Below are 25,566 nucleotides of genomic sequence, written 5' to 3'. Positions count from 1 at the left end.
CAGCTTCCTGCTCCCATTTTTTTTAACCACTCATGCTCTACAGCACTTGCTTGTGGTACCCCTTATCCCCTGTGGTACCCATACACCACAAACCTACTTGTCTGGGACTTATACCTCTTCCTGCATAACAACCCACATGGTCCTACAAGATTGCCAGGTAGTGACTAAGTAGTCCCACCATGTCATGCTTTATGACATAGCTTTGTGATGGAAATTCCTGTTCCAACTGCCATCATAACCTGAGGATTACTTGCATTAAACAAGTATCATACCTTCTGGGCCACTGTGTTGAATTGATCCAAATATTCATAAATTTCTGCTAGTGGTTTGTTCTGCAATTTTGCAAGGATCTGGAACATGTGCTCTTTGTTGTTGATGACTCCAGATTCCAGAGTGAATGATGCAAGTTGTGATGGAGACAAATATTCTAAAACAGCCATCTAGAAGTGGAGGAAAAGGATACAGAGCAAACGATCACAAACTTGAAAACATCAGTACTTCTAGGAGGCATGAACGTTGCACCACTGCTTATCATCAAGCAATTCTTCCTTATTTTAAGTTTGGATTTCTGTCTGGGTAAAGCTTTTTTCCCATTGGTTTTGAGTAGCATGGAGATGATAATGAGGGGAAGAAGGAGAATTCCTAATAACTCAGCAGTCTGCAAGACTTACTTGGTCCTTCTTTTTTTCTTTGTATAGAGTAAGTTTTGCAATAAAGATAGTTGTGATCATTTTAAAATGTCTACTCACGCCATCAAAATACAGGTTCCAGCTCAGCAAGTTATGGTATTCAGCATTCCGGCTGAAGTTCCCAAGGTTGATTTGTAGCCAGTCCCGAAAGCTCTGAGTCGGGTGTCCACAGGCCAAGCCTTGAGAGACAAAGAAGACCAATTGTGTCCTGCTAAGCTTTCTAAAAACCTGCTTCCAACAATGATAGCCCTACAAGTTGTACTGGGCTCAGGAGAAATCTTCTGCCATACTCTTCCTTTGTCTCAGGTGATAGAATCTGGGTATAGTTGGAGGAGACAATAATAGGACTACGTTTTCCCAGACAGTCTTCAGTTTTGGATCAGAAGGAAGATCTCTGTAGCTGAATTCTTGTTCATGGCCTGGCAAATTTTATGAATCCAGTCACTGCAGCTTCTAAGCCATGGCTTCCAGTTTAATGAGTTGCAACTCACTCGCTAAATCATAAGGAAGTAAATCATGAACTAGTTTGCTGGATGAATTTACCCAGCATTTTTTCTCACCACACCAAGCTTCCCATGTGAAAGAAAGGTGTCACCAGAGGATAAAAGTAACACATGTATTATTGGTTTTGGTAAGCAAAATTTGAAGCATTTCGAGTTCATATCCTGTCCTACTATTCTGGAAATGTTTCAAGGAGCAACCCATTTAAAATTTAAAACAACTGTACTGAATTTACAATCATTAGCATGTGCCCAGTTATTATCCTATTTTTCCTATGGCACTCAAGGTGACAAACATAGCACTCTTTTCCAGTTTTTTATTTTCCCCCCACTACAACTATTTTGTTTGGTAGTTTGTGCTGAGAGACAGTGACTGGACTAGTGAACTCAAGTCTCCCCAATACCTTAACTCACTTACACTAGCTATTTTCTTTGTAAATCTAGTGTGACATAGAGATGGAAGCTATTTTATTATGTTGTTTTTAAGAAGCATGCCCAGAATGATTTATTCCTTAATAGTTTACCAAATAACTTAAACTCATCATCTCCAATACTTATTTTAGATTAGAACTTTCATTTTATAGCCAATGCAAATTGTAAACACCACATATATTTCTAGCAAACCCCAAAACAAGCAACATCATCAGTCAGAAATTTGCTAGATTCATTGGATAACCTAGAGAATAATTTTCCATCACTGACTATTCTGAAAAGGCTGAGAATCATAAGGATTTTAACTCAGTGCATCTGGAGGCCACCAAAATGGGAGAAAGCAGCATTAATATCTTTAAAATATGCTGCCTTTGACCAAGAGTTTGGACTTCCAGTGGGGGGAGGGGGCTGCCTGTGGGAACTTGTTCTTAATAGCTCCGGATTCTTGGTTGCGTTAAACTGTCTGAACAGCAATTCATCAGCCGTTTGACAGCTTGATTACCTCTTCTTCGGGCTTAGAAGAAGAAGGTGAGCTAATTATGCTTGGGCAGCGCGCCAACTAACCTTCCCAGACCATAAATCTGGGAAAGGGAGGAAGGGCACCCGTCAGCATAATATTCTCCGCACTAAGAACTTCTTCTGCTTTTATTTGCAGAACAAAGGCAATACACTCATCCTCAGCACAAGCATAAAATCTGATTTATTGATTTCAGAACGGGCAGAGCCTCTACCCAAGAACTTCTAATTGTATGTATTAATCCTTAGCTTCATTTTTACAAGAATTCCTTCTGATAAATTACTTGCTAAAGAGATATACAAAATGGTGCCGAGCAGCTTCGTAGCACGGGTCGGACTTTGAAAATATTTCTACAGAGCTTAGAACATTTAAAGAAAAGGAAATGATTTATCATAAAACTAAACAGTAATTGCTGTACAATCGGCTAGCATAGACTTACTAATTGGCTGAAGAAGATTAAACTTGGAATGGCTTCTAGGCAAAAGGTTCCCCCCTCCTCCCCCCTTCTAATATCTCCAAAAATGCGGGCAGCTCGCCCGCTCCCATTGCTAAATTACAGTCACTACTCCCCCCCCTACTGTTGCAGGGGAGCCTCTGACTAAAGAAATTTTTCAGAAAGAATTGGCTGAAGCTTTTAAAAATCATACAGCTGCGATGGAAACAAAAATTAAGGAGGAGATATCTGCTGCTTATAAAGAACTGACTGATGAACTTGTGACCCGGGATCAGAAGATCAGGGACGATATTTTGGGGGCTTTTAATTTTCTATCAGGATACGTGTCTGGAATTGAAGATAGATTAGAAGATCTTAGCGATTCCAATATCAACTTGACATCAAAAATGGATGTGGTTCAACAAAAAGTTGGAGATGCTGAAAATGAAATTATTATGTTATAGTATAGACAAATGGAATTTGCATTAAGAATAAGAAGATTACGTGAAAATAACCAGGAAAATTTGAAACAGATTCTCTCAGAAGCCTTCGATAATTTGATGGGAAGGCCAGGTGGGAATTTTGAATGGCAAATTGAAAAGGTTTATCGTGTAAACTCCTGGCTTGCCAGACAGAAGCAACTACCAAGAGACATTGTGGTGTACTTTGCTACAAGAGACATGAGGAATACGATATTGCAAGAGACTTATAAAACTAAGCTTCAAATTGGGGGTCAGGAGGTGACCGTTTTGAAGGAGATACCACCTAAAATGCTGATCAAGGAAAGACTACGCTTTTTTAGTTGAAGAGCTTAAAAATCGTCAGTTACAGCTCAGATGGGATGCGCCAGCCGGTCTAGCACTCATTTATCAGGGGCAAAGATACCGTCTTAATTCAGTATGGAAGGCCCGAGACTTCTACAATAACATATCGAAGGCTGGACAACCCGCCCCACCTACACCCAAGAAAGACAGGATAGACAGCAAACTACACAAGTATCAACAAGGTTGGATCAACTTTCTCTCTCAGAAGTACAAGGAGCCAAGGAACAAAGACAAACCCGTGTGATTACCAGACGAATGGACCAAGAATTAAAAAAGCAACAATTACAACAAACACCTGCCACCGGTCAAGAAGCTACAGGTATCAGTCTAGAAGCAGTGGGAGGAGCCAGGCCAAAGATTAAATTCCAGGATGTCCAGATGGCTCTAAAAAAGCTTCAGGGAGCCAAAGATGACAACTAAGTTCCTAACGTGGAACGTTAATGGATTAAATTGCCCACAGAAAAGGAAGAAAATAAATCACTATCTTAAACAATTCAAGAATGATATAATTTGCTTGCAAGAAACTCACATTAAATCAACTGATCAAAAATACCTGATTAATACAAGACTTGGTCAACACTTTATAGCTTCTGCTCCAGAGAAGAAAAATGGTATAGTTATCTATTTAAAGAAGGATATGAGAGCTGAATTAATTGAAGCAGACTCCCAAGGAAGATACATTGCAATAGATTTGGTATTAGAAGGGAAAAGGATATTGCTACTGGGAATATATGCTCCCAACCAACAACAAGATAGATTTTATAAAAAGCTCCATGCTAAATTAGTACATTGGGATTATAGGTCCTGCATACTATTGGGTGACTGGAACGGTGTTATGGATACCAAGAAAGACAAGAAGGCTTCTCGGCAAAATATTCAAACGCAAGCAAAACTACCTAAGTCCTTTTTCGACATGATAGATGATTTTGAACTGAGAGATATCTGGCGAGAAAGAAATGCAGAAGAATACGATTTTACCTTCTTTTCTGATAGACACCAATCCTTTTCTAGGATTGACTTTATACTAACCACCAATGATTTGCTTTCTAGGGTAAAGAAGACAAAGATATGTTCCAGAGTTTTATCAGATCATAATCCGGTTTGGATGGAGTTGGGACGCAAGCAAGAAGGTCTTGGAGATTGAATGAACATTTATTTAGATATGAGAAATATATTAATGAATGTAAAAAATTGTTAACAGAATACTTTGTTTTTAATATGAATAAGGGTACATCTATGGAAATAGTATGGGATGCAAGCAAAGCGTATATGAGAGGAACTTTGATAAATCTAAATAGATTACATAGACGTAAACAGGGGGAAAAGCAAATAGAACTGGAAGATGAAATTAGGAAGAAATAGCAAGAGTTAATTTTAAAACCAGGAGATAAAAAGATTAAAGAAGCAATTACCTTATTAAAAGACCAATTTAATATGCTAATCTCAGACCAGGTAGCTACCAATCTGTTATATGCAAAACATAACACTTTCTGTAATGCAAATAAATCTGATAGATGGTTAGCATATTTGATTAGGAAAAAACAAAAATCTCGTAACATAGCGAAATTACACTATAGAGGGAAGGAAGTGTATCAACAGGATGTGATTCAAAAGGTCTTTCGTGAATTCTTTATAGGATTGTACAAGGGTGATAAAATTCAAGGCCTAGATATAGATAGATACCTGGACAAAGAAAAAATACCCATAGTTAAAGATGAGCAGAGGGAAAAATTGAACCAACCAATAACTTCTGGGGAAATTCTACAGGTAATCAAACAGTTAAAGGCAGGGAAAGCACCGGGTACAGATGGCTTGACGGCGGCTTATTATAAAAATCTACAATTAGAAATAGTAGAACCGCTTAAGGAATTATTTAATAAGATTCAAGTGGAAGGCAAGGTCTTGGAAGACAGCTTTTATATCCCTGATACCTAAAGATGATCAAGATATTACTCAACCAAAAAATTATAGACCTATATCATTACTTAATGTAGATTATAAAATCTTTACCAAAATACTAGCGAATAGGTTAATGTTGGTTATCCAGCAATTGATTCATAATGATCAAACAGGTTTTATTCATGGGAGACAAATGAGAAATAATGTAAGACTAATTGTTAATACACTAGAATATTTGGGAAAGAATAACCAAATCCTTGCTGCGCTCGTATTTCTAGATGCTGAGAAAGCCTTTGATCGAGTTAATTGGCAATTCCTGCTGAAAACATTGCAAAAAATGCACATAGGAGAACGTTTCTTACAATCAATCAAAGCAATATATCAACAACAAATAGCTCAAATTATAGTTAATGGAAGTTTAACAGATTCTTTTCAAATTGAAAAAGGTACAAGGCATGGTTGTCCCTTGTCCCCATTATTGTTTATCATAACTTTGGAATTATTGTTGAATAAAATACGGGGTTCGGAGGACTTACAGGGAATTAAGGTTAGGCAGCAAGAATATAGAGTACATGCTTTTGCGGATGATTTAGTTATAATATTAACCCAACCGCAGGAATCTAGTAAGGTCTTAATGAATATGATTAATCAATATGGTCAAGTGGCAGGATTCAAAATAAATTTAGGGAAAACAAAGATATTAGCTACAAATATGAATACTAAACAAAAGGAAGAACTAGAAGGAATGACAGGATTTGAAATAGTTAAAAAGGTCAAATATTTAGGAGTTCATATTTCAACCTCAAATGGGAAGCTATACAAGTATAATTATGAACCACTTTGGCATAGTATACAGACAGAGATGAAAAAATGGGAGAAACTACAGTTATCTTTGCTGGGAAGAATAGCAGCAGTGAAAATGAATATTTTACCTAAATTTTTATTTCTTTTCCAAAAGTTACCAATACTTTAAAAAGATGTGAACCTGTTAGAATGGCAGAAGGGTATTAATAAATTTGTATGGGCAGGGAAGAAACCGAGAGTAAAACTAAAAATAATGCAAGATGTGCGCGAGAGGGGAGGTTTGAAATTACCCAATTTAAAAGAGATAAGGAAAGGTGGGTAGAAGGGAGAGTAAGAGAAGGAGAGGAGGGAGGAAGGGAGAAAAAAGAGAAGGAGAGAGAGTAGGAGGGGGAAGAGAGAGGATAAGAGTAGGAGAGAGGTAAGGGAAGAAAGAAGGGGAAGGAGAGGAGGTAGGAAGGAAGTAGAGAAGGAAGGGAGAGAGAAAAGAAAAGAGAATAAAGAGAAAATAAGGTGATGCCACAATAGATGCTTGGGATGGTAAACAATACAACCCAAACTGTACTCTATAATCTCTTAAATGGAATAACAATAGTATAAGATTGGCAAAGAAAAAGAATAACCATGTGAATGTTTACCTGGAATTGTATGTATATATAGCACATTAGAGATAAACAATATTTGGTCATAAATAGCTAATTATAGAAAGGGAAAACACTAACTGCAAAGAAACCGATACGGAACTGCTGTATGATACATGATGGAACTTATTGTTCCTATGTTGTCTTAAGACATGTGTTTGTTCTTGTTGATGTGTTTATGTGTGTAAAATAAAAACTTAAAAAATTAAAAAAAATTATATTACGACACAGTAGTTTTATCTGTAATTAGTGATTGGATTAATTTAACAAATGATAGAATACTTAATATTGAGGGGCATGATTTGGTATATGGGTGGCATGCTTACCTGTTATATAACAAAAAGGTGGACAAGAATTTTAAAAGTCATATTTTAAGGAATGCTCTACTGCGGGTCTGGAAAAAATATCAATTCAAATTAAATGATAAGATACCCATGTGGGAAATTCCCAGCCATGCAATAGAAAATATGAACATAGTACAAAAACAGGATGTAATTAGTTACAGACAGCTTCTTACCCTAGAAAGAGGTGTACTACAACTAAAACCCTTGGATGAATTAAAAGAGGAAAAGGTAATCCAAACATGGTTTCAGTATGGGCAGCTACAGGCCAGATGGAAAATAGATCAAAAAAATTGGTTTTATGCAAGTCGAGGATAATTTACTTAAACAAATAAGAGATCAAAGTCCAATGCATATAAAGAGATTATACAATGTATTAATAGAGATGGACTCGGAAACAGAATTAGTTCAAGACTGTATGATAAAGAGGGCCCAAAATATTGAAGAACCAATAATGTTGGATACATGGGAAAGGATTTGGGTAAGAAATGTAAAATTTACACAGGCCCAAAACCTGAGAGAAAACTTTTATAAGATGTTTTATAGATGGCATTTAGATCCTAAAAAGTTGGCTTCTATGTATCCGAATTTACAACCTAAATGCTGGAGATGTGACTCTGTGGACGCTGCATATTTTCATATATGGTGGACTTGCAAAAAGGTTAAGGCATTTTGGATAAAAATATGGTGGATTATGCAAAATGTTCTTAAAAAAAGGATAAAGTTTACCCCCCAGTTATTTTTGTTAGGTATAATTACTGATTGTACAGCTGTAGAGATTAATTTGATTTTGCACTTAATAATTGCAGCTAGATTGTTGGTGGCACAATACTGGAAGAAGGAAGATTTGCCTACTGTTCAAGAATGGACATTGAAAGTCACAAACCTAGCCGAGATGGCTAAAATATCTGCATATCTTAAGGACTATTCAAACGAGAGATATAAACGAGACTGGAAAAAATGGATTGATTATACTCAAAATAAATATGGGACTAAGAAATTCCAGATAGCTTATGATTAAGATCAGGAATGATATAAATTGTTTAGAGTTAGCCTAGCAAGAAGGAGCTAAGTTCAATTTAAAGACATTATTAATTTTCTCCTCTTTTCAAATATATTTTAGACTGGTTTTGTTAAAGACTTATACCATGTATTGGTTCTGGGAAGTCAGGGGAGGGAAGGTTGGGGGGGGGTCGGGGGGGAGGGTGGGAGGGAGGGAAGTACATTAGGCTTGAAGTACTTGAGGCTTAAGCCCATTATATCACCTTTCTTGCTACAGTTCTTAAGTGAATAATTGCAGCTGGTATTTTGTATTTTGGATAGAATCTTTTTTTAAATTGTCTTAGACTATTTAAAAAAAGATTCTATCCAAAATACAAAATACCAGCTGCAGTTATTCACTTAAGAACTGTGGCAAGAAAGGTGGTATAGTGACCAAAGTTACAATGGCATTGAAAAAAGTGACTGATGACCATTTTTCACACTTAGTGACCATTTTCACACTTAGTGACCGTTGCAGCATCCTCATGGTCACGTGATCAAAATTTTGATGTTTGGCAACAGTTACAATTTATATTTGTAAATTGTAGTTATGTTGAAATAAAAAAAATATTACAATACTATTTTTGCGTTGTATGAAAATTTTTGTTGCTCTGTATAAAATTTTTAATCAAGCCCCCCCCCCCCCCCGGTCAAAGGTGTCCCTCTTTACAAATCTGAAAATCTGGTCACCTTAGGCTAGAGTCTCCTAGGTATAGTTACCTGATTTGACTTTTGACATCAAAAATGCTTTGATGAATCCAAAAATGTTTGCAGCATTTTCCGCTGGGATGTTGGAATAGATGTTGTTAAATCCCTTTAGTCTAGGAGACATAATCATTTGACAAGTAAAGGAAGGTAAAAGCTCTGCCAATTCAGGCTTGATCTCTACTGACTTTAAAGACACAACCAAGCAGTTTTGTGGCAGCAATATTGAAAGAGTTTTGCTGTTGCTTTCCCTCAGTTGAGGGAAGCCCCTCCCCCCCCAAGAATGAAATATTTTGAGGAATATTTAAAAAAGGCAGAATATTATATTTCCCTAAATGAGAAATGGAGAAACATGTATTTAAGAGGCAGAAAGCAGCTCCAATCTCCCTGCCTGCTAACAGAAACTGAGGAGGCACCTTTTAGAAATGCAGATTTGGCAATCTATTCAAGACAGGATATTTTGAAATTCTCTGCAGCGAAGTCTGAACAAAGGCAGAATGGTAGGATTAGAAGCAGCCCCCTAACTCAAGATCTAAAACAGGATTAAATCTATTAAACCACAATAGCCACACATTAAGCCCAACATCTTTCAGAACACAAGCCTCTTCATTGCACCCCAGCAGTTTGAAGCCAGAAACCTGGGCGTTCAGACAAACAATAAACCAGAGATTGACCAGATTAGCTCAGGTAAGCAACTAGAATTTGCTTTCCTCTTTTGCCTATAAAGCCAGCTATGACCCCTACACAACTCCTATATGACCCCATAGGACTCTGACAATAGCCAATAGAATATTAAAGGACATGTTCTTGCACAGGAACTCAAGTACAAGCCCAAAGAAGGTATAAAACACCCCCACTCTCAGCTCCATTTTGTCAGCTGCACCATGGCTTCCTCTGGGATAGTTATTTTCCTTCTCAGTCTAACTTGCAGTTTTGATCTTCCTGATTGTCTCCCATCCTGAACTTGTTTAAATTTCTAAGTCAGTTAAGGACAGCTATGGCTACACAATTTTCAAAATGTGTCCCTTTGCAATACTTTCTCCATGGCAAAGAATCAATGATTGATTATTCCATCATATTTTCCAATATATTCTACCAGGTCAGCTAAAGGGCTCAAAGCTGCATTTGCATAACACACTAAATGCGGTTTTGCTCTTGACTAGTTTCAGGGGGAAAAATTGGGTCTTAGCATGGGTCTGTGAATTCAGCTTATTTAGTTACTTGATTCCTAAAGTAATCCTGGAAAATGGTTTAATTTCATAACTAGGTTATCATGCTTTGTGAATCCAGTCAGTGAAATGTATACTTTTTTTTTTGAAATATATTTTTATTATTTTTACATTTAAAACAATGCAGTACCTCAAAGTTGAAATGACCATACATTCACATTATACACAATTAGTCTCAACCATTAACTATTAGCCTACTTAGTGCATTATCTATCCTTCTGTCCAATCACAATATAAACAGTTTGTTCCAGTCTTGTCACCTTGTCTTATACCAATCATAAAATCTGTTCCAACTTCAAAATATTTTGATTCCCCTTTATTTTTAAGTTCAAGAGTGAGCCTATCTGCTTCCACACAGGCCAACACTTTTCTGATGATATCTAGCTCTGATGGTGTATTTTCTTTTTTCCAATACTGCACAAAAGTTATGAGCCCCACAGTTAGTACATGTATAATTAGATAGAGTACATTTTTCTTAAACCCCTTTGGTATTATGCCTAGAAGAAAAATTTCAGGTTTAAACAAAATTTGATCTCTCACCATTTGTTCCAACCATATTGAATCATTTTCCAATATCTTTTGGCCTCACTGCATGTCCACCACATATGATAAAAAGTGCCTGGTGTTTTTCTTTACACTTCCAACAATTTGGGGCCAGATTTTTTAACATTTTGGAGAGCCATGCTGGGGGGAGATGCCATCTGTAGAACGTCTTATAAAGATTTTCTTTATACGCTGTAGCCAATGTTAGTTTCCGATTAAGTATCCAAAGTTTTTCCCACTTAGCCAATTCCACATTATAACCAATTTTTTTCGCCAGGCGACCATAGTTTCTTTGACATGTTCTCCCTCAAGTTTATATTCCAATAAAAATCTATACAGCACATTGATCAACTTGTTTTCTGTCTCTATCAAAAATTTATCTACCACTGTGTAATCTTTAGCGATACCTTCCTTCTTCCGGTCCTGTGCAAACCTTGATTGTATCTGTAAATAAAATGTTTAAAAATTTGGCCCCAAATTGTTGGAAGTGCAAAAAAAACCACCAGGCCCCTTTTTCCATATGTGGTGGACATGCAATGAGACAAAAAGATATTGGAGAATGATACAATTATGGCTGGAACAAATGGTGGGAGATCAAATTCTGTTCAAACCAGAAATCTTCCTCCTAGGCATAATATTAGAGGGGTATAAGAAAGATGTGCTTTATTTAGTTATCCATGTATTGTCTGCGGTGTGAATAACCTATGAACAGTATAGGAAAAAAGAAAGTATCCCATCAGAGTTAGACATAATTAGAAAAAAATTGGCCTGTGCGGAAGCAGATAGGCTTACCCTCGAATTAAAAAATAAAGAGGAGTCGGAATATTATGAAGTTTGGAACAGATTTTATTATTGGTATAAGACAAGGTGACAAGACTGGAACAAATTGTAAATAATGTGATTGGATAGAAGGATAGATAATGTACTAAGTAGGCTGAAAGCTAATGGATGAGATTACGTGTATATATTGTGATTGTATGGCCATAACAGCTTTGCTGTGCTGCATTATTTTAAATGCAAAAACAATAAAAATATATTTTTAAAAAAGAAAGAAAGAAAAATGGGAGGGAAAATACGAGTTCCAGCTATAGGTATAAGAGAAGAGATAGACATTGCAATTAAAATATATTATCCACTTAGCTTTCATTAGCCTCTACTAACATGATCAGTGTAAAAACTACCATTGAAGAGATATTTGCCTTTATACATCATTGATCAATTTGGCCACTGCGTACATGATAGGCCCATTAATTTGATTCATGCCAAACTGGTTGATTTTGCTGCAGCCCTCAAGTCAATTATTTTTCTACTCGAGGCTATGGAAGAGGTGAAAAATTCCACCAGACAATGACTGATAGGGTGCCTTACCAGTCATAGGCAGAGTGTTACTCTACCAAAATCTGAAATGTTGGCCCTCCAGGAATTGAGAAAGGATAATTCTATCGTTGTGCTGCCAGCAAATAAGGCCAGGGTAACAGTGGTCATGGACAGAATGGATTACATATGATAAGGTGACCAGACGTCCCACTTTTGGAGGGACAGTCACGATTTTTAATAATTTGTCCCGCGTCCCGCAGCATTTTTAAAAAGTCCTGATATTTATAGAAAGGGTGCCCCGCGGCCATTTGCGCATCTCTTCCAAGCTTCTCTTGGGAGGTGAAATGGGAGGTGCCCCGCCGGCAGAACCTCCAGGTGGAAGGAGAGTGAAGGGCGAAGTGCTGGCTTTGGGGAATGGCCAGCTTCTCCCACCACTTTGATGCTGGACATCGAGGGTGGTGGTGGCGCACGCTGCTGCTGCTGCTCTTGGTAATGCAGTCTTCTCAGAGAGCATTAAGTTGCAGGCGCATCGATTCCAGTAGCTGCGTTTTGCCTTGAAACTTGCTGTCCCGGCAACCCAAAGGGGACATTCTCCCAGTGCCGTCTCAGGCGCTTCCACCCTTAGCCAGGAGGGAGTAAGGATGGCTGAGTGCAGTTTGGAGCTTCCCGGCTCCTCTCAGATCATCAGGGAACCTCGCGCACCTGCTCGCTCGCATGGCCTGCGGGCTTCATATCAGGAATGGGAAGCACGGGGATCTTAATGTAGTAGGGCGGGGGAGGCTGGAGTGGGAGGTTCCCTGGCATTCGCAACTGCGGCTGCTGCTTGGGAGAAAATCAGCCGGAATCTCGAGTGAGAGCCACGGGGCGAGATGCAAGTGACAAAATGGGTCACCGCAGGCATAAAAAGCACCATTGGATCGCCTCCCATGGTCCAGGAATCAACCAACCAAATAAATAAATAGAGTTGGCTTCGCTTCCTTGCGCGGCAAGAGAGAAAGTTGCCTGAGATGCTACTGGGAGAATGTCCCCTTCTGTTTGCCGAGACAGCAAGTTTCACCGCAAAACACAGTTGCTGGAATTGGTGCACCTGCAACTTAATGCTCTTTGAGAAGCCTGCATTACCGGGAGCAGCAGCAGCAGCAGCAGCAGCAGAGGCCACCACTACCCCTCCCCCGCGGTGTCCTCGGGAGGATCGCAGACGTTTGCATGTCTCTCCCAAGCTTCTCTCAGGAGGCAACCGCTGGCAGAGCCTCCAGGTGGAAGGCGAGTGAAGGGCGCAGTGGCGGGAGAGGCTGGCTATCCTCAAAGTCAGCCCTCGAGGAAGGAGGCAGAGATGAGGCCCAGGGCTCGCTTCCCTGCCTCCTTCCTCCAAGTGCTGCTGGCGGCAGGGAAAACGAGGCTTCTTTGCCAACCTCCCAGCTGGCAAAGCAGAAATTTTTGCCAACTGGAAGGTGTGTGTGTGTGTGTGTGTGTGTGTGTGTGTGTGTGAGGGAGAGGGGGGTGAGAGAGAGAAAGAAAGAGAAAAGTAAGAGAGAAAGAATGGAAGGAAGGAAGGAAGGGAGAGATGAGAGAAAGAGACAAAGATAGAAAGAGAAAGAGAAAGAAGGAAAGAGAAAAAAGTTGGAGAGAAAGACACAAGAAAGAAGGAAGGAAGGAAGGAAAAAGGAAGGAAAAAGGAAGGAAAGAAAGAATCAGGAAGAGAGAGACATACAAGAAAGAAGGAAGGAAGGAAGAAAGAAAAAAGAAAGAGAACTTATGATCACAATTGAGTTTCACCACATTTTACAAGGTGGCCACTCCCAACCGGTCACATGACCACCATGCCCACAAAATAGGCCACACCTACAGAATAGGTTCTAAAAAAAATTGAAACCCACCACTGATACATACATACACATATTTTGTGTGTGCATGCGCACACGTGCACGCACACACATACACAATATAAACATGTATGTATGTATGTATGTATGTATGTATGTATGTATGTATGTATGTATCTACGTACGTATGTACGTACGTACGTATGTACGTACATATATAATGGCTGAATTATTTAATACAGTTGCTGTATTAAAGCTTCATACTTGCCTGTAGTAAAAATTATAATCATTGACCTCCCTAGAATGGGCTTTACTCTATGGCGTGGGTGTGTTCTATAGGTAAAGGTGGGGAGGATCCTCTGTTTATCCCACTGCCTTTGGATCAAAATGTATTCAGTTTCAAACACTCCCCACCCCAAACCTTGTTAACGGTTTCCTCTTTTGGCATGCAGCAAGACTTGGGTTAAGCTAATATATAATGTCTATGCAGTGGTCTGGGGATGAGATGAAGACAATGTTAGATCCACAAAAACAGCCAGTGAAGCATTTTTGTGGTTTGGTTAGTAGAACATGCAGATAGACCCTGTGAGTCTCCCAAGTCACCAAGTGCTAAAAAGAATGGCATATGGAAAGCAGAGATTCACTGCTGAACCTCACTCTTAGCTAAATAAGTTTTGCAGTAATAAGTGTATCTCTATTCAATGACAATAATTCTCAGCACATCTACTTTAGAGGGCAGGTTGGGTCAGAGACTTCAGTTTTGGACATCTTGGTCAGTGTCTTATGTTAGTATCCCAGAATTGCAGTTTTTGGTTTAACAAGAATCAGATAATATAAGGAATCAGTGGAGCCTCATTTGACACTGTAAAGCTACTTAACGTGGTTTGGTCTGTTTCCCTGAGCAATTTGTTGCTCAGATCAAGATGATTCCATTCCTACTCCCTGCTTTCCTACAGCTCCGTGACCATGGGACTACATCTTTTAGTGGCTAGTAACAACCTTGCTTGTCATGGGGTAATGGAGCCAAGGTTTTTTTTATAGGAGGGAAACAGCTGCAATGCATGGAAGACATACTCACATTTGTTGGTAGGAGTCACAAGATATCCTGAGTGGGAGGGAGACCACCTGGGTTCTGTTCACAGCATGCAGCACATTTTGGAGCGCAGATTGGAACCAGTAGGTGAAATCCTTGGGTTTGAACTTTGCAAAGTTGACAGCTAATTTTCGCAATGCGATGCCAAGAATCAAAGCACAATTGTCACTGCTCTGCAATTCCATCTGTCAAGAACAAGCCCAATTGGTAACTAGGTCAACTCCCTCACTGCCCCCATTTCTGACACCCTCTTCTTCAAAAGCTGCACAGTGACCTTTACAGTACTTTTAGTTGAGGAATCCTGTCATGGTTGCAAAATATTATTTAGGGGAGGAATGCTTTTTTTCTTTTTATCTGTGATAAAGTACGGGAAATACCATTGCCTGCCAAATGTTGACAACACTGAGTCCTTGAAGACCTCTTCAATTTAGGATTGTATTCAAATCGATTCCCTATATAAATCGTACATTTCCTAAATAATAATCTTGATACATGTAAGTATTTTGAATAGAAAAAATGTATATTCTAGAAGTTAGAATATTCATAGAATATAGTATTCTACAAATAAATAATAAGAAATATTCTATAAATAGAATATTTAGAATAGAGGTGGCTTTGATGATTGCCTGAGAACTCAGTAGGGGAATATCACACTGAAGATGGCTAGTAGATTAGTGGCAAAGCCCATTTTCCCCCTCGCTCTTTGCTTCTCCATCCACTCATCTTTATTCTCATATTGCCGTATTCTCATGTTTTATTTTTCTGGTTTATTCTATTGTTCCATTGTTTTTCTACTGTTATATTTACACTTAATTTCTCCATTTTTATTGTTGTAAGTCGTCTAGATTAGCCCCACAGTGATATAGGCAGCAAATAAATTTAACAAATAAATAAGAAATGTTTAAAATTGGGCACATCTCCTTTAGATTTTATCTTTGTTTGTGTAAAATATTTGAATAGCAGCATCTGGCAGAAATTTGTTTGTCCATCTTTGCCCAAGCCTTTTGTTCCTCATCTTTTCCAAACCCCTTAAACAAAATTCATGTACCACAGCAAACTTATTCAGCTGGTCAAGGAATCTGGCCAGATCTGCCATGGTGTCCAAGTGGCTCATGATCTCCATTAGAAGGCTCCCATCATTCCAGGCTTCCAGAGTTATGAGTAATTCAGCCAACTGGCTTGAAGACAGTTTTGCCATGACTGAAACCTGAAAATGTACATTGTGCTAGTTATATGCAGCCTCTTTACAACATGCTTCATCCATGCTTAACAAAATTTCTGGAACAGCATTCTCTAATGCTTCCTGCCAAGGTCTGCATGGCCAAAGACTGATAATTTTTAAGTAAGTAAACTGGCCATCATAATTTATGGTCTATAATTGTTTTGAAACCTTATTTTAATTATTTTGAGCTGCTTGCAATTAAATGTATAAGTTGAGATCATCATTCGTATATATAGCAATAGGCAATAGAATATAATCTATGTAACAAGATGTGGTTGCATGGAGAGAAGAGTAAGGTACTTAGGCAGGAAAACCAAATGCATACATTTCACCTAGTCCTAACAACACCAGACTGAGCCAATGCACTGATTTCTGAAGCAGCTGTCACTTTTTTCTTTAAAAATTCAAGATGCTCAAAATAAATTCAGCAGAAGACAAATGTAAGAAAAATAAACCTAAGAAAGTAGCCTTGAGACCTTAGGGCAATTCAAGGCTCCAATTTTTGTGTATATGATGAGAAAGGGGTTCTTGTTTGCTTGCTAGCTTCAGAATTACATATGCTCACTCACCGCATTAAAATTAACATTCACTGACAAGAACTCTTCAAGGCTTGCGAGGGCACTGAATCGGCCATAGTTGCTGAGAAGCCAATGGGTGCTGTTGGCATCTGGAGAGCACGTAGTACCTAGAAGGCAGCAAAGATGAGGAGTTTGTACCCCAGTTTCCCCACGGCAGAAGTTATAGTGCTGACCTCTTCATGAAATCATTGGTGTTTGAAGGTCCATCTAGCATCATACCTTGGAATATAGCTGGAGAACAGAAATTTTTAGAAATCCCAGAGATCATTGAAGGTTTCCTTGGTGGAAGGGTAAGTCAGATGGGGGTTCCCTCTGAGATTTCTCCTTCTTTGCCATTTATGGAAAAATATTTTTCTTTCATTCTCTTGCCTCTCTTGCCTCACACTTTGTAAAAAGGGGATGTGCAGGGGGAGAATTGCTTTCCCCCCTACCAGTTATCATTTAATTAGATGAAAGGAAATATATTTTTAATATAGGAGGGCAGGACTAGCTGCCAGCACGAATGGCTGCTTGAACGGAGAACTCCGTGAAGAGCAGCTGGATCTGGCAACCATAGGATGGCAGTTCATGGTCTGTGCTTGAAATTCCCTTCATAACCCCAGGCGTGGAAGAGGGCGATCTGTAAAGGCCGTCCCAGAGTGCTGACAGTCGTGAGTGGCTTAACAGTTCCTGATCTTGGTGGAAGGTATTTTTATTCCAAAACAGCTCAAGAGTTTAAGGGCTCAAAGAAGGAGTGGGGTGGTTGTTTTTTTTCCACCCCGCTTTATAGCGGCGAGAGCAATATGCTGAGTGAAGGCTGGAGGCTATTTCGGTTTTTTCTCTGAACTGTCTGAGGAGCTGAATCTAAACTTAATTAGTTAACACAACAAAGACCGACTGTAAATAACTCTGACTACATGGATTCCTTCAGGGGAAAATGAGTTAACTACTGAAGGTCTGAAGAAGAAGATATAAAAGCCGATTCATGGCAGTGTATCTTGCCACATCTGTTTCTTGTTAGTTTGTATCTGGTTAGCTTGTGGAACAGTGACATCTATTGGCGAAATCTGGAATCCCTCCCCCCCTATGGTATACCTTAAGAGAAAACAGAATTTTTTGGTGACGTGATACCCCTTGGATAACAAGAGAGCTGACTATTGGAGAATTCTGATGTTAATCTTTGGACATTACAAAAAGAAACAACCAGAGAGAAAGAAAGAAGATTTACTGGACCAAGGGGACCCAGAACATTTTCATATAATTACTTAACTCAGGAGGGTCACATATAAGGTTGAACTTAAAGAATTGGGATTAATGTTATAATACTACTATCAAGGGAATAAATTGTTATTGCCATTGGTATTGTTATTGCTATAAGACTATTAATTCCACCAACTTTTGATATTATTGGCATTAGTATTGATTAATCAAGGAGATGGTTTGATTACAATTTAATCAATAACTATAAGCAATTCATTCTTAGAATTTACTCTTAGGTTAATAGAATAGATTAATAGAAATATAGGAATATTATGTGTGATACATGTGTGTGTGTGTGTGTGTGTGTGTGTGTATAGTGATAAATTGATAAGCCTCTCTCATTCTCTTTCTATCCTATGATAGTTGTTTTCATATAATATACGAATCTATTGGTATATAGAGTATACCACCCCTTAATACTATTTAAAATTGATAATTGAGTAGAGGAAGAGGGAAGAGGAGAGGGAAAGGGAGGAGAGGGAGAGGTAAGAAGGCAGGAAAGCAGGAAGGCAGGAAGGAAGGAAGGAAGGAAGGCAGGCAGGAAGGAAGGAAGGAAGGAGAAAGAAGGAAGGAAGGAAGGAAGGAAGGAAGGAAGGAAGAAAGAAAGGAAGGAAGGAAGGAAGGAAGGAAGGAAGGAAGGACGGACTGGAGAAAGTTACGAGGGAGAGAAGAAAGTGGGAGTTTTGGAAAATAACTAAATTAGGAATCCAATTCTTTCAAAAAATGACAAGCACTACAAATCTAACGAAAATTGGCACGGGAAGGAAGCCAGCATCCCAGCCGTCTCTAGTGGCTGCTAGCCCTTCGAACCAAAGATCTTCGGAGGATATGTTACAGAGAGAAAGATCCAATTCAACTAAGGAACTTCAGATGATATTACAGACTATGCAGGAGGTAAAGCTAAAAATCATGAAGAATTAAAAAAGGATATTAGAGAAATAAGAAACGATACTGGAGAACTAAAGGAGAAGATGCAGAAGATGGATGATAAATTTGAGAAGTTCCAGGAACAGATCAATAAACACGAACAAAGAATAAATGTAATAGAAGGAAGGTTGGAGCAGCTGAGTTCTAGGCTGATCCAGACAAACAAAGAACTTGAGTTAACGTTAGGTCCTCACGTTAGAATCGGAGAAAGCAGCCCAATTTCTACGGTTTCAGAATGTAAAGGAAGAAAAAGGTGGGGATTTACCAGACACGATGGCAGACCTTATGGCAAAGGCTTTGGGAATAGGAAAGGATGAGATGGCAAGTGAGATTGTTGAGACATATAGAATCCAGACAAACTATGCAAAAAGAACAATCTACCGAGAGAAGTCCATGTAAAGTTTGTTAAAAAATCAATACATGACGAGGTGTTGAATAGAACAAGAATCGATGCGTTAATACACAATCAATGACAACTAACAGTCCTAAAACAGGTACTGAGGAGAATCAGAGAACTAAGAAGGCCCTATCAATTTTTAACATCTGTCCTGAATAAACATGAAATTAACTTCAGATGGCTGATGCTGGAGGGCATACTGGTAACTTGGAGTGATAGAAGATTCAGAATAGACATGGTGGAACAAGCAAAAGATTTCTACAATAATCGTGTTGGGCAGGAGGATGAGGAAGATGAAGGAGAACAGTCGGGAGCAAGGATGCAAGGACTCAGGGCACAGATAAGAAGAGAAAAGGAACTAGTTGAGACAAGAAAGGAAAAAGTTATTTTATACAAAAAAGGGGAAGAACCAAAAGAAGTGAGAGAGATAAGGGCAACAAGAAGCACACAACCTAAATACACATAGAATCATGTCGGGAGAAATCAAGATTCTATCATTGAATATCAATGGTCTAAACTCACCCCAGAAAAGGAAAACAACCTTTAATAAACTAAAACATTTGAATTACGACATAATTGAAATGCAAGAGGTCCATATAACTAAATGACAGATCCAGATCTTAGAATATCCCAGATTGGGTAAACTTTACACGGCATTAGCTGATCAAAAGAAAAGAGGAATAGCACTATATGTTAAAGACACGATCCAGACTAAACTAATTTATCATGATGAGGAAGGGAGAATATTGTAGAAATAATGTTAAACCAAAAAAAGGTGTCACTGGTTGTAATATATGCACCTAATGAAGGTCAAGAAATTTTTTATTATAGACTACATAGCATTATTCGAGAGATGGGAAATGAAAATGTTTGTTTAATGAGTGATTTCAATGCTATAGTTGACCAGAAATGGGACTACAAAAGTGGAAAGAAGAGAAAAGGAGCTAGGAGAATTTTGCCAAGATTATTCTTCCAAATGGCTGAAGACCTTAATATCTATGATGTATGGTGAGAAAGATGTCCAGAGGGAAAGCAATATACCTTCTACTCGAATAGACATGAATCCTGGTCAAGGATAGATATGGTCTGGATGTCTATGGAGTTAATTTCAGAAGTGAAGGAGATAAACATAAAACCCAATTTATGGGCCGACCACAATCCCATGAGGATTATATGGAAAAAACAAAAGGGCAGTTATCATTGGTTATTCAATAGAACAATCCTAAAGAAAAAAATTGAAAATCAAAAAATGAGAGAGTTGAAAGAAAGGTACAGAAATTTAGAGAGTGAACTTCAAAAGAAACCACAAAATAGAAGTATAAAAGGAAGTATGGAATTGATCAAACATGAATTGGCTATATTTGAAAAAGCAAAATTGGCACAGTCTATAAAAAAAGCAAAACAATTTTTTTTTGAGAATGCAAATAAACCGGGGCGGTGGCTATCCTATAGGCTGAGGAAGCAAAAGCAAGAGAATTGGATCAATAAATTACAAGATGGAAAAAGCGAGATCTGCTATCAACTAGAGGAAAAGAAAAGGATTGCCCAAGAGTTCTTTGAACAACTATATAGAGAAAACCGAGACTATACAAAGGAAGGAATACTACAATATCTGGAAAAATCAGATCTGCCAAAGATACCAGAGGAAATAAAGGATATGCTCAATGAAGACATTAAAACATCAGAGATAATTGAAGCCATACAAAGACAAAAGAATAATAAAGCTGTAGGGCCAGATGGGCTGCCAGCAGAAATATATAAAGAATTCCAGGATGTGCTTGTTCCAATGCTGTTGGAAGTTTATAATGCTGTGCTGAAAGAGGCAAAGACACCATTATCATGGATGGAGGCTAATATTGTATTATTACCTTAGATGGACACAGACCAGATGTTTATACAAAATTACAGACCAATCTCACTGTTAAATGCAGATTATAAAATTTTTGCTCTAATAATAGCAGAACGGCTGAAAAAAAAGCAAAGCACAGTACAGTGAAACCTGCTCAGCATTAGGATGGGAGACCAAAAAATCATAAGGCTACAGATTAGGTTGAAAAATATATCTTGCATAAAGATGATAGGAAACTTCAAATTGTTGCTAAACAACTGCTTTAAAGACCTGTCCATGAAGTCCCTGGGAATCCAGATTTTAGACCTTGTGTTGGTAGAGAGATTCTTTTCTGCAGTGCATTCTATTATAGTACCAGCAATAGCAGTTAGACCTATAAATTGTCCCATACTGCTTTACAGCACTACCTGGGTGATTTACAATGTTTACAATCTGGTTCCTCATTTTATTGATCTCAGAAGGATGAAACTCCAAACTGTGGACAGAGATCGCCTGAAATACTGCATTCTAACTACTGCACCACCAGGACTCCTGAATCAGCCTTGCCCAATTTCACATTCTCTGCTTGTGTTGAACAGGTTTTCATAATCCTCAACCAGTATAGGAAAGCGAGGGGTGTCCAATCCAAAATTTCCATGCTGTAATAATGATGGGAAGGTTGTATGATATTCTTACATCCCTACCTTCTCTTGCCTGATATATTTTCAGGTAGCTCAATATCCTCCCATGAATAGCTTCCTTCTGTTCTGCTGTTAAAACATTGTATGGTTTCTCCAAGGCCTTCACCCTAAGATAGAGAAAGCAAACAGAATATGCATATCGATTTAAGAAATCTCTGTACAGTTTCTCACTATGAAAAACTAATAAACAAATTGCAAAGCTCTTTGATACCTTAATCATAAGAACAACATTTCAGAATAAAAACCAGAGGAAAAGGAAAAAGCAATAGAATAATCTGCCCAGAAAAGGGGTGCTGTCTTTGCAAACAGAGCCTGGGGACAGCAAAGGGGATTCCTGCACTGCAAAAGAGTTGGACTAATCCCTAAAGTACTATATAGCTTCTACGTACATTTTATAAGGTTATGAATCTATGGACTAAAACATTATTTCAAGGACAGATACAGGGGGACATTAATAACTGAAGAGAAAGAGCATAAAAGGGTTGGGGTGGAGGGAGGGAAGGGGAAGGGGAAATATTTGTAAAATCTATTAAAACTCTTCAATAAAAAAAGAAATCACAATAAACCAAAAGTAAACATTGAGACACATGATCCCAAATGCAGTGAAATGGAAGTATAAGGAGATGCTGAAGTTTCATGGATATCAATAGAGAAATTATTTTGGACTAACAAGTGCTGGTGAGATTGGCAGTCTACATCGAGTGGGATCAGCTGCAGGTCCTTGGGTGATAAAGCTGCCAGGAACAGCTGGAGTTGAGTTCCAAACCAAAAAGAGTATTGCTCAGCAGTAAAGGTGCCAAACTTGAGTGTCTTGAAGACCATTCTGAAAATTAAGTCACGGATCCGGAGATCTGGGAGGACAATCAGCTGCTTCTACCAGAGAAAGAGAGAAGGTCCTGCTTGACTTGCATGTTCAAAGTTTTTCCTGGAAATATCAAAATTAGAACTAGGACTGACAGGGGAGTTGGGTGCACTACTGAAGTCCTGATTCTTTTTAATATGCAGCACACATGCTTCTATTATTCTATAATAATTATATAACATAATTACCTAATAATACTATATTATAATTATATAATAACATAATGTGGTTAAATTATAATAATAATGTAGCAAATAACTCAAGTGGTTATTTCTGTGTCGCAACTTTTATTAAATCTTTCCTGCAGATATCTCTTGATGCAGCTCTCCTGGTTTAAGGCAGAAAGCTTTCTAAAATCTGAAACTATCTGAAAATGCTACAATGCAGGATAACAGAGTTGGAAGTGATCTTGGAGGTCTTCTAGTCCCAATCCCTTGCTCATCTCTAGACAAATGTCCAATCTGTTTTTAAAAAATAATTTCTGGAAGCATGCCATTTCACCAGTTAATTGTTCTCACTGTTAGGAAATGTATCCAAGGCAAGGTTGGATCTTGCCTTGATAAGTTGAGAAGTTTGCTCTTCTCTACACTCTTTCTTCAGTATCAATTTATTTCTTTGTAATATGGTGACCAAAACTGAATATGGCATTCTAAGTGTGTTATTGCCACAGCAATAAAAAGTGGTACTAAATTACATGTGATCTTGATACTATTCCTCTGTTAATGCAACCTAGCATTGTGTTGGCTTTTTTCCGGCAGCTGTAGCACACTGCTGGTGCACCTACATCCCTATCACAGTTACTGCTGTTAAGCCAGGTACCATCTATTCTGTACCTGTGCATTTGGTTTTTCTTGCCTAAGTGTAAATCTTACCCACCAACCCTGCTGATGTTACCTACTTTGGGTAATGAAACATCTGCAAGAAAACAAGCAGAGCACCAGGGACCCTTCACTTCAACCCTGAGCTCTCCTCATCTAAATTGATGTTGAAGAGTATTGAGCTCTAAGAGAGAACCTTGGATACTCCACTACATGCTTCTCTCCAGTGGTACAATTCAATCAGTTCTATCCAATTCGGGTGAGCCAGTAGAGGTGGCGGTGGGAGACTCCGCCCACCTGCCAGGACATCTTCACATCCCGTTTTTGACACTGTGCATGCATGGAAGGTCCTGTGCATGTGCAGAGGTGGCATGTGCGCTCACATTTGTGAACTGGTAGCCGAAGGTAAGTTGATTTCACCCCTGCTTCTCTCCATTAGGAGGACTACACGCTGAGTGAGACTGATCAGTTAGTTATGGATCTGGTGGTGATGCTGTCTATCCCACATTTTTCCATATTACTAAGAAATAAATTGTGGTCCTAAATTGTTCTGTATGGTTCCTACCACTGACTGACAACTTTTTTTCAGGTTCAAAAACTACAGAGAAAATAAAATTTTATTGAAATAGCTACTGGTATCTTTCAGTATCCATTGTACCCAACAGAAAAGAAAATGCCTAGTGTTAGTAAAAATAAACTAACTCAAGAACATGGTAGCAAAAGGGTCAAAATAGAAAAATATTACCTGTTTGGCTGCAGCATTAAATTCAATCATAAAATCCATGAGAGAGGCAGAAAACCGTCTCTCCAATTCAACCAATATCTGTATAGCCAGGAATTCATCTTTGAAGGCATCAGTAACTATCATCATTTCTCCCATTTGCTTTGGGGATAGCAGGGAAAGGACTTCGAACTTAAAGAATAAATATACAGAATTATACGGTAGAATTTCAAAGATATCAAAGAAATTCACTAGAAGTCCAGTCTTAAGAAATTAGAGAGGCATTTTCTTCTATTTGTATTTTTAATCTAATAATTCCTAGTTAATGTTTGATCCCATAAATGTCTAGAGAAATAACTGGCATTTCATTTTCTAACAATGAACATTAACAATGTCATTTAATAAGCAATAAAATAAGTACTGTTGCTAATCAACATCTAGGGCAATTTGTTTCGGACTAGCAACATACAGTATTTCTGAGCTACCAAAAATAGTTTCTGAAGATTGCTTACTTTTACCTACCCCATTAAAATCCTTATATAATAAGAGGAAGTCAGTGTATCTAGCAAAATGTGCAAATCTGTAAAACATTAGCTGCAGAAAACCTTGGCTGCTGTTGTAACTGCCAGGAAATACTGTTCCTAGAAACAGGAGAAAATAAGAAAATGGCTCTTAGAAACAGATTGTTTCAGCAAGACTCTGAAACTTGACTGCTAAAGGGTTATTCCGTTGAATTCCATATGATTACCTGAGACATTGAGCTGGAGTTTCATCATAGCCTTCATCAAATTGTAGATCTGGAGAGATATGTCTTGAGATAACTCAGGATAGACCTGGTCCAAGCCTCCAAAACTGCAATCAGATGAAAAAATGTAGGTGAGAAAGTCAGTCAATTGTACAATTCACATTAAGACATCCCACTCATACAGCCACACAAAGATTGTAAGAAGAGCAGACCATCACATTTCGGTCCATCAAAATTTCACAAATTGCACTTCTCTTTAGAAAAAAATATTTAATAATGACAAGTAACTGTGGGCAAATTGATGTGTAGTGAAAGAGAGCTTAGAGAATAGGATTCTAAAGAGAGAGGTGGTCTTGTCCTTCCAAATATTAAAGTTTATATGCAACAAGATGCCTGTAGATAAAATATATGAATAATAGAAGGTCATTAACCTTCAGAGATGCTTATGGTACAGAGATACAAAGGAGGATAAAAATTTAAAAGGACATATTATTAGAAAAATGTTGATAAAAGTATAGAATTCCACAAAGGGAATAATAAGCCTAACAATTTCACCTCCAGCTTCTCCTTCAAATACTTTTCATGGAATTAACTGCAGTAAAATAAATGTAATTGTAGATTACCTTCAGATTCTACAAATAGAATAAAAACATAGAAATACTTAGTGAAGGTTGCAAAATACTATGATTAATGTATTTGC

General features: G+C 38.2%; 1 protein-coding gene across 1 annotated transcript in view; it reads right to left on the bottom strand.

Moving 5' to 3' along the window:
* The window catches only part of LOC106551790 (uncharacterized), a 110,716-nt gene that overhangs the window by 36,053 nt on the left and 49,097 nt on the right, over positions 1–25,566 (bottom strand). Inside the window, exons 10-11 of the mRNA XM_087728907.1 lie at positions 750–868; positions 273–440 (exon numbers count right to left, since the gene is read on the bottom strand). Coding sequence (XP_087585033.1) covers positions 273–440; positions 750–868 — 287 coding nt within the window. The remainder of the gene's footprint in view (positions 1–272; positions 441–749; positions 869–25,566) is intronic.

Source organism: Thamnophis sirtalis, unplaced genomic scaffold (assembly GCF_051295495.1).
Source record: "Thamnophis sirtalis isolate CommonGarterSnake01/CBP01778 unplaced genomic scaffold, rThaSir2_p1.2 scaffold_14, whole genome shotgun sequence".
In the NCBI taxonomy this organism is placed as follows: domain Eukaryota; kingdom Metazoa; phylum Chordata; class Lepidosauria; order Squamata; family Natricidae; genus Thamnophis; species Thamnophis sirtalis.
The sequence above is the reverse complement of the archived record's forward strand: the minus strand, read 5'-3'. Positions and strand labels throughout refer to the sequence as shown.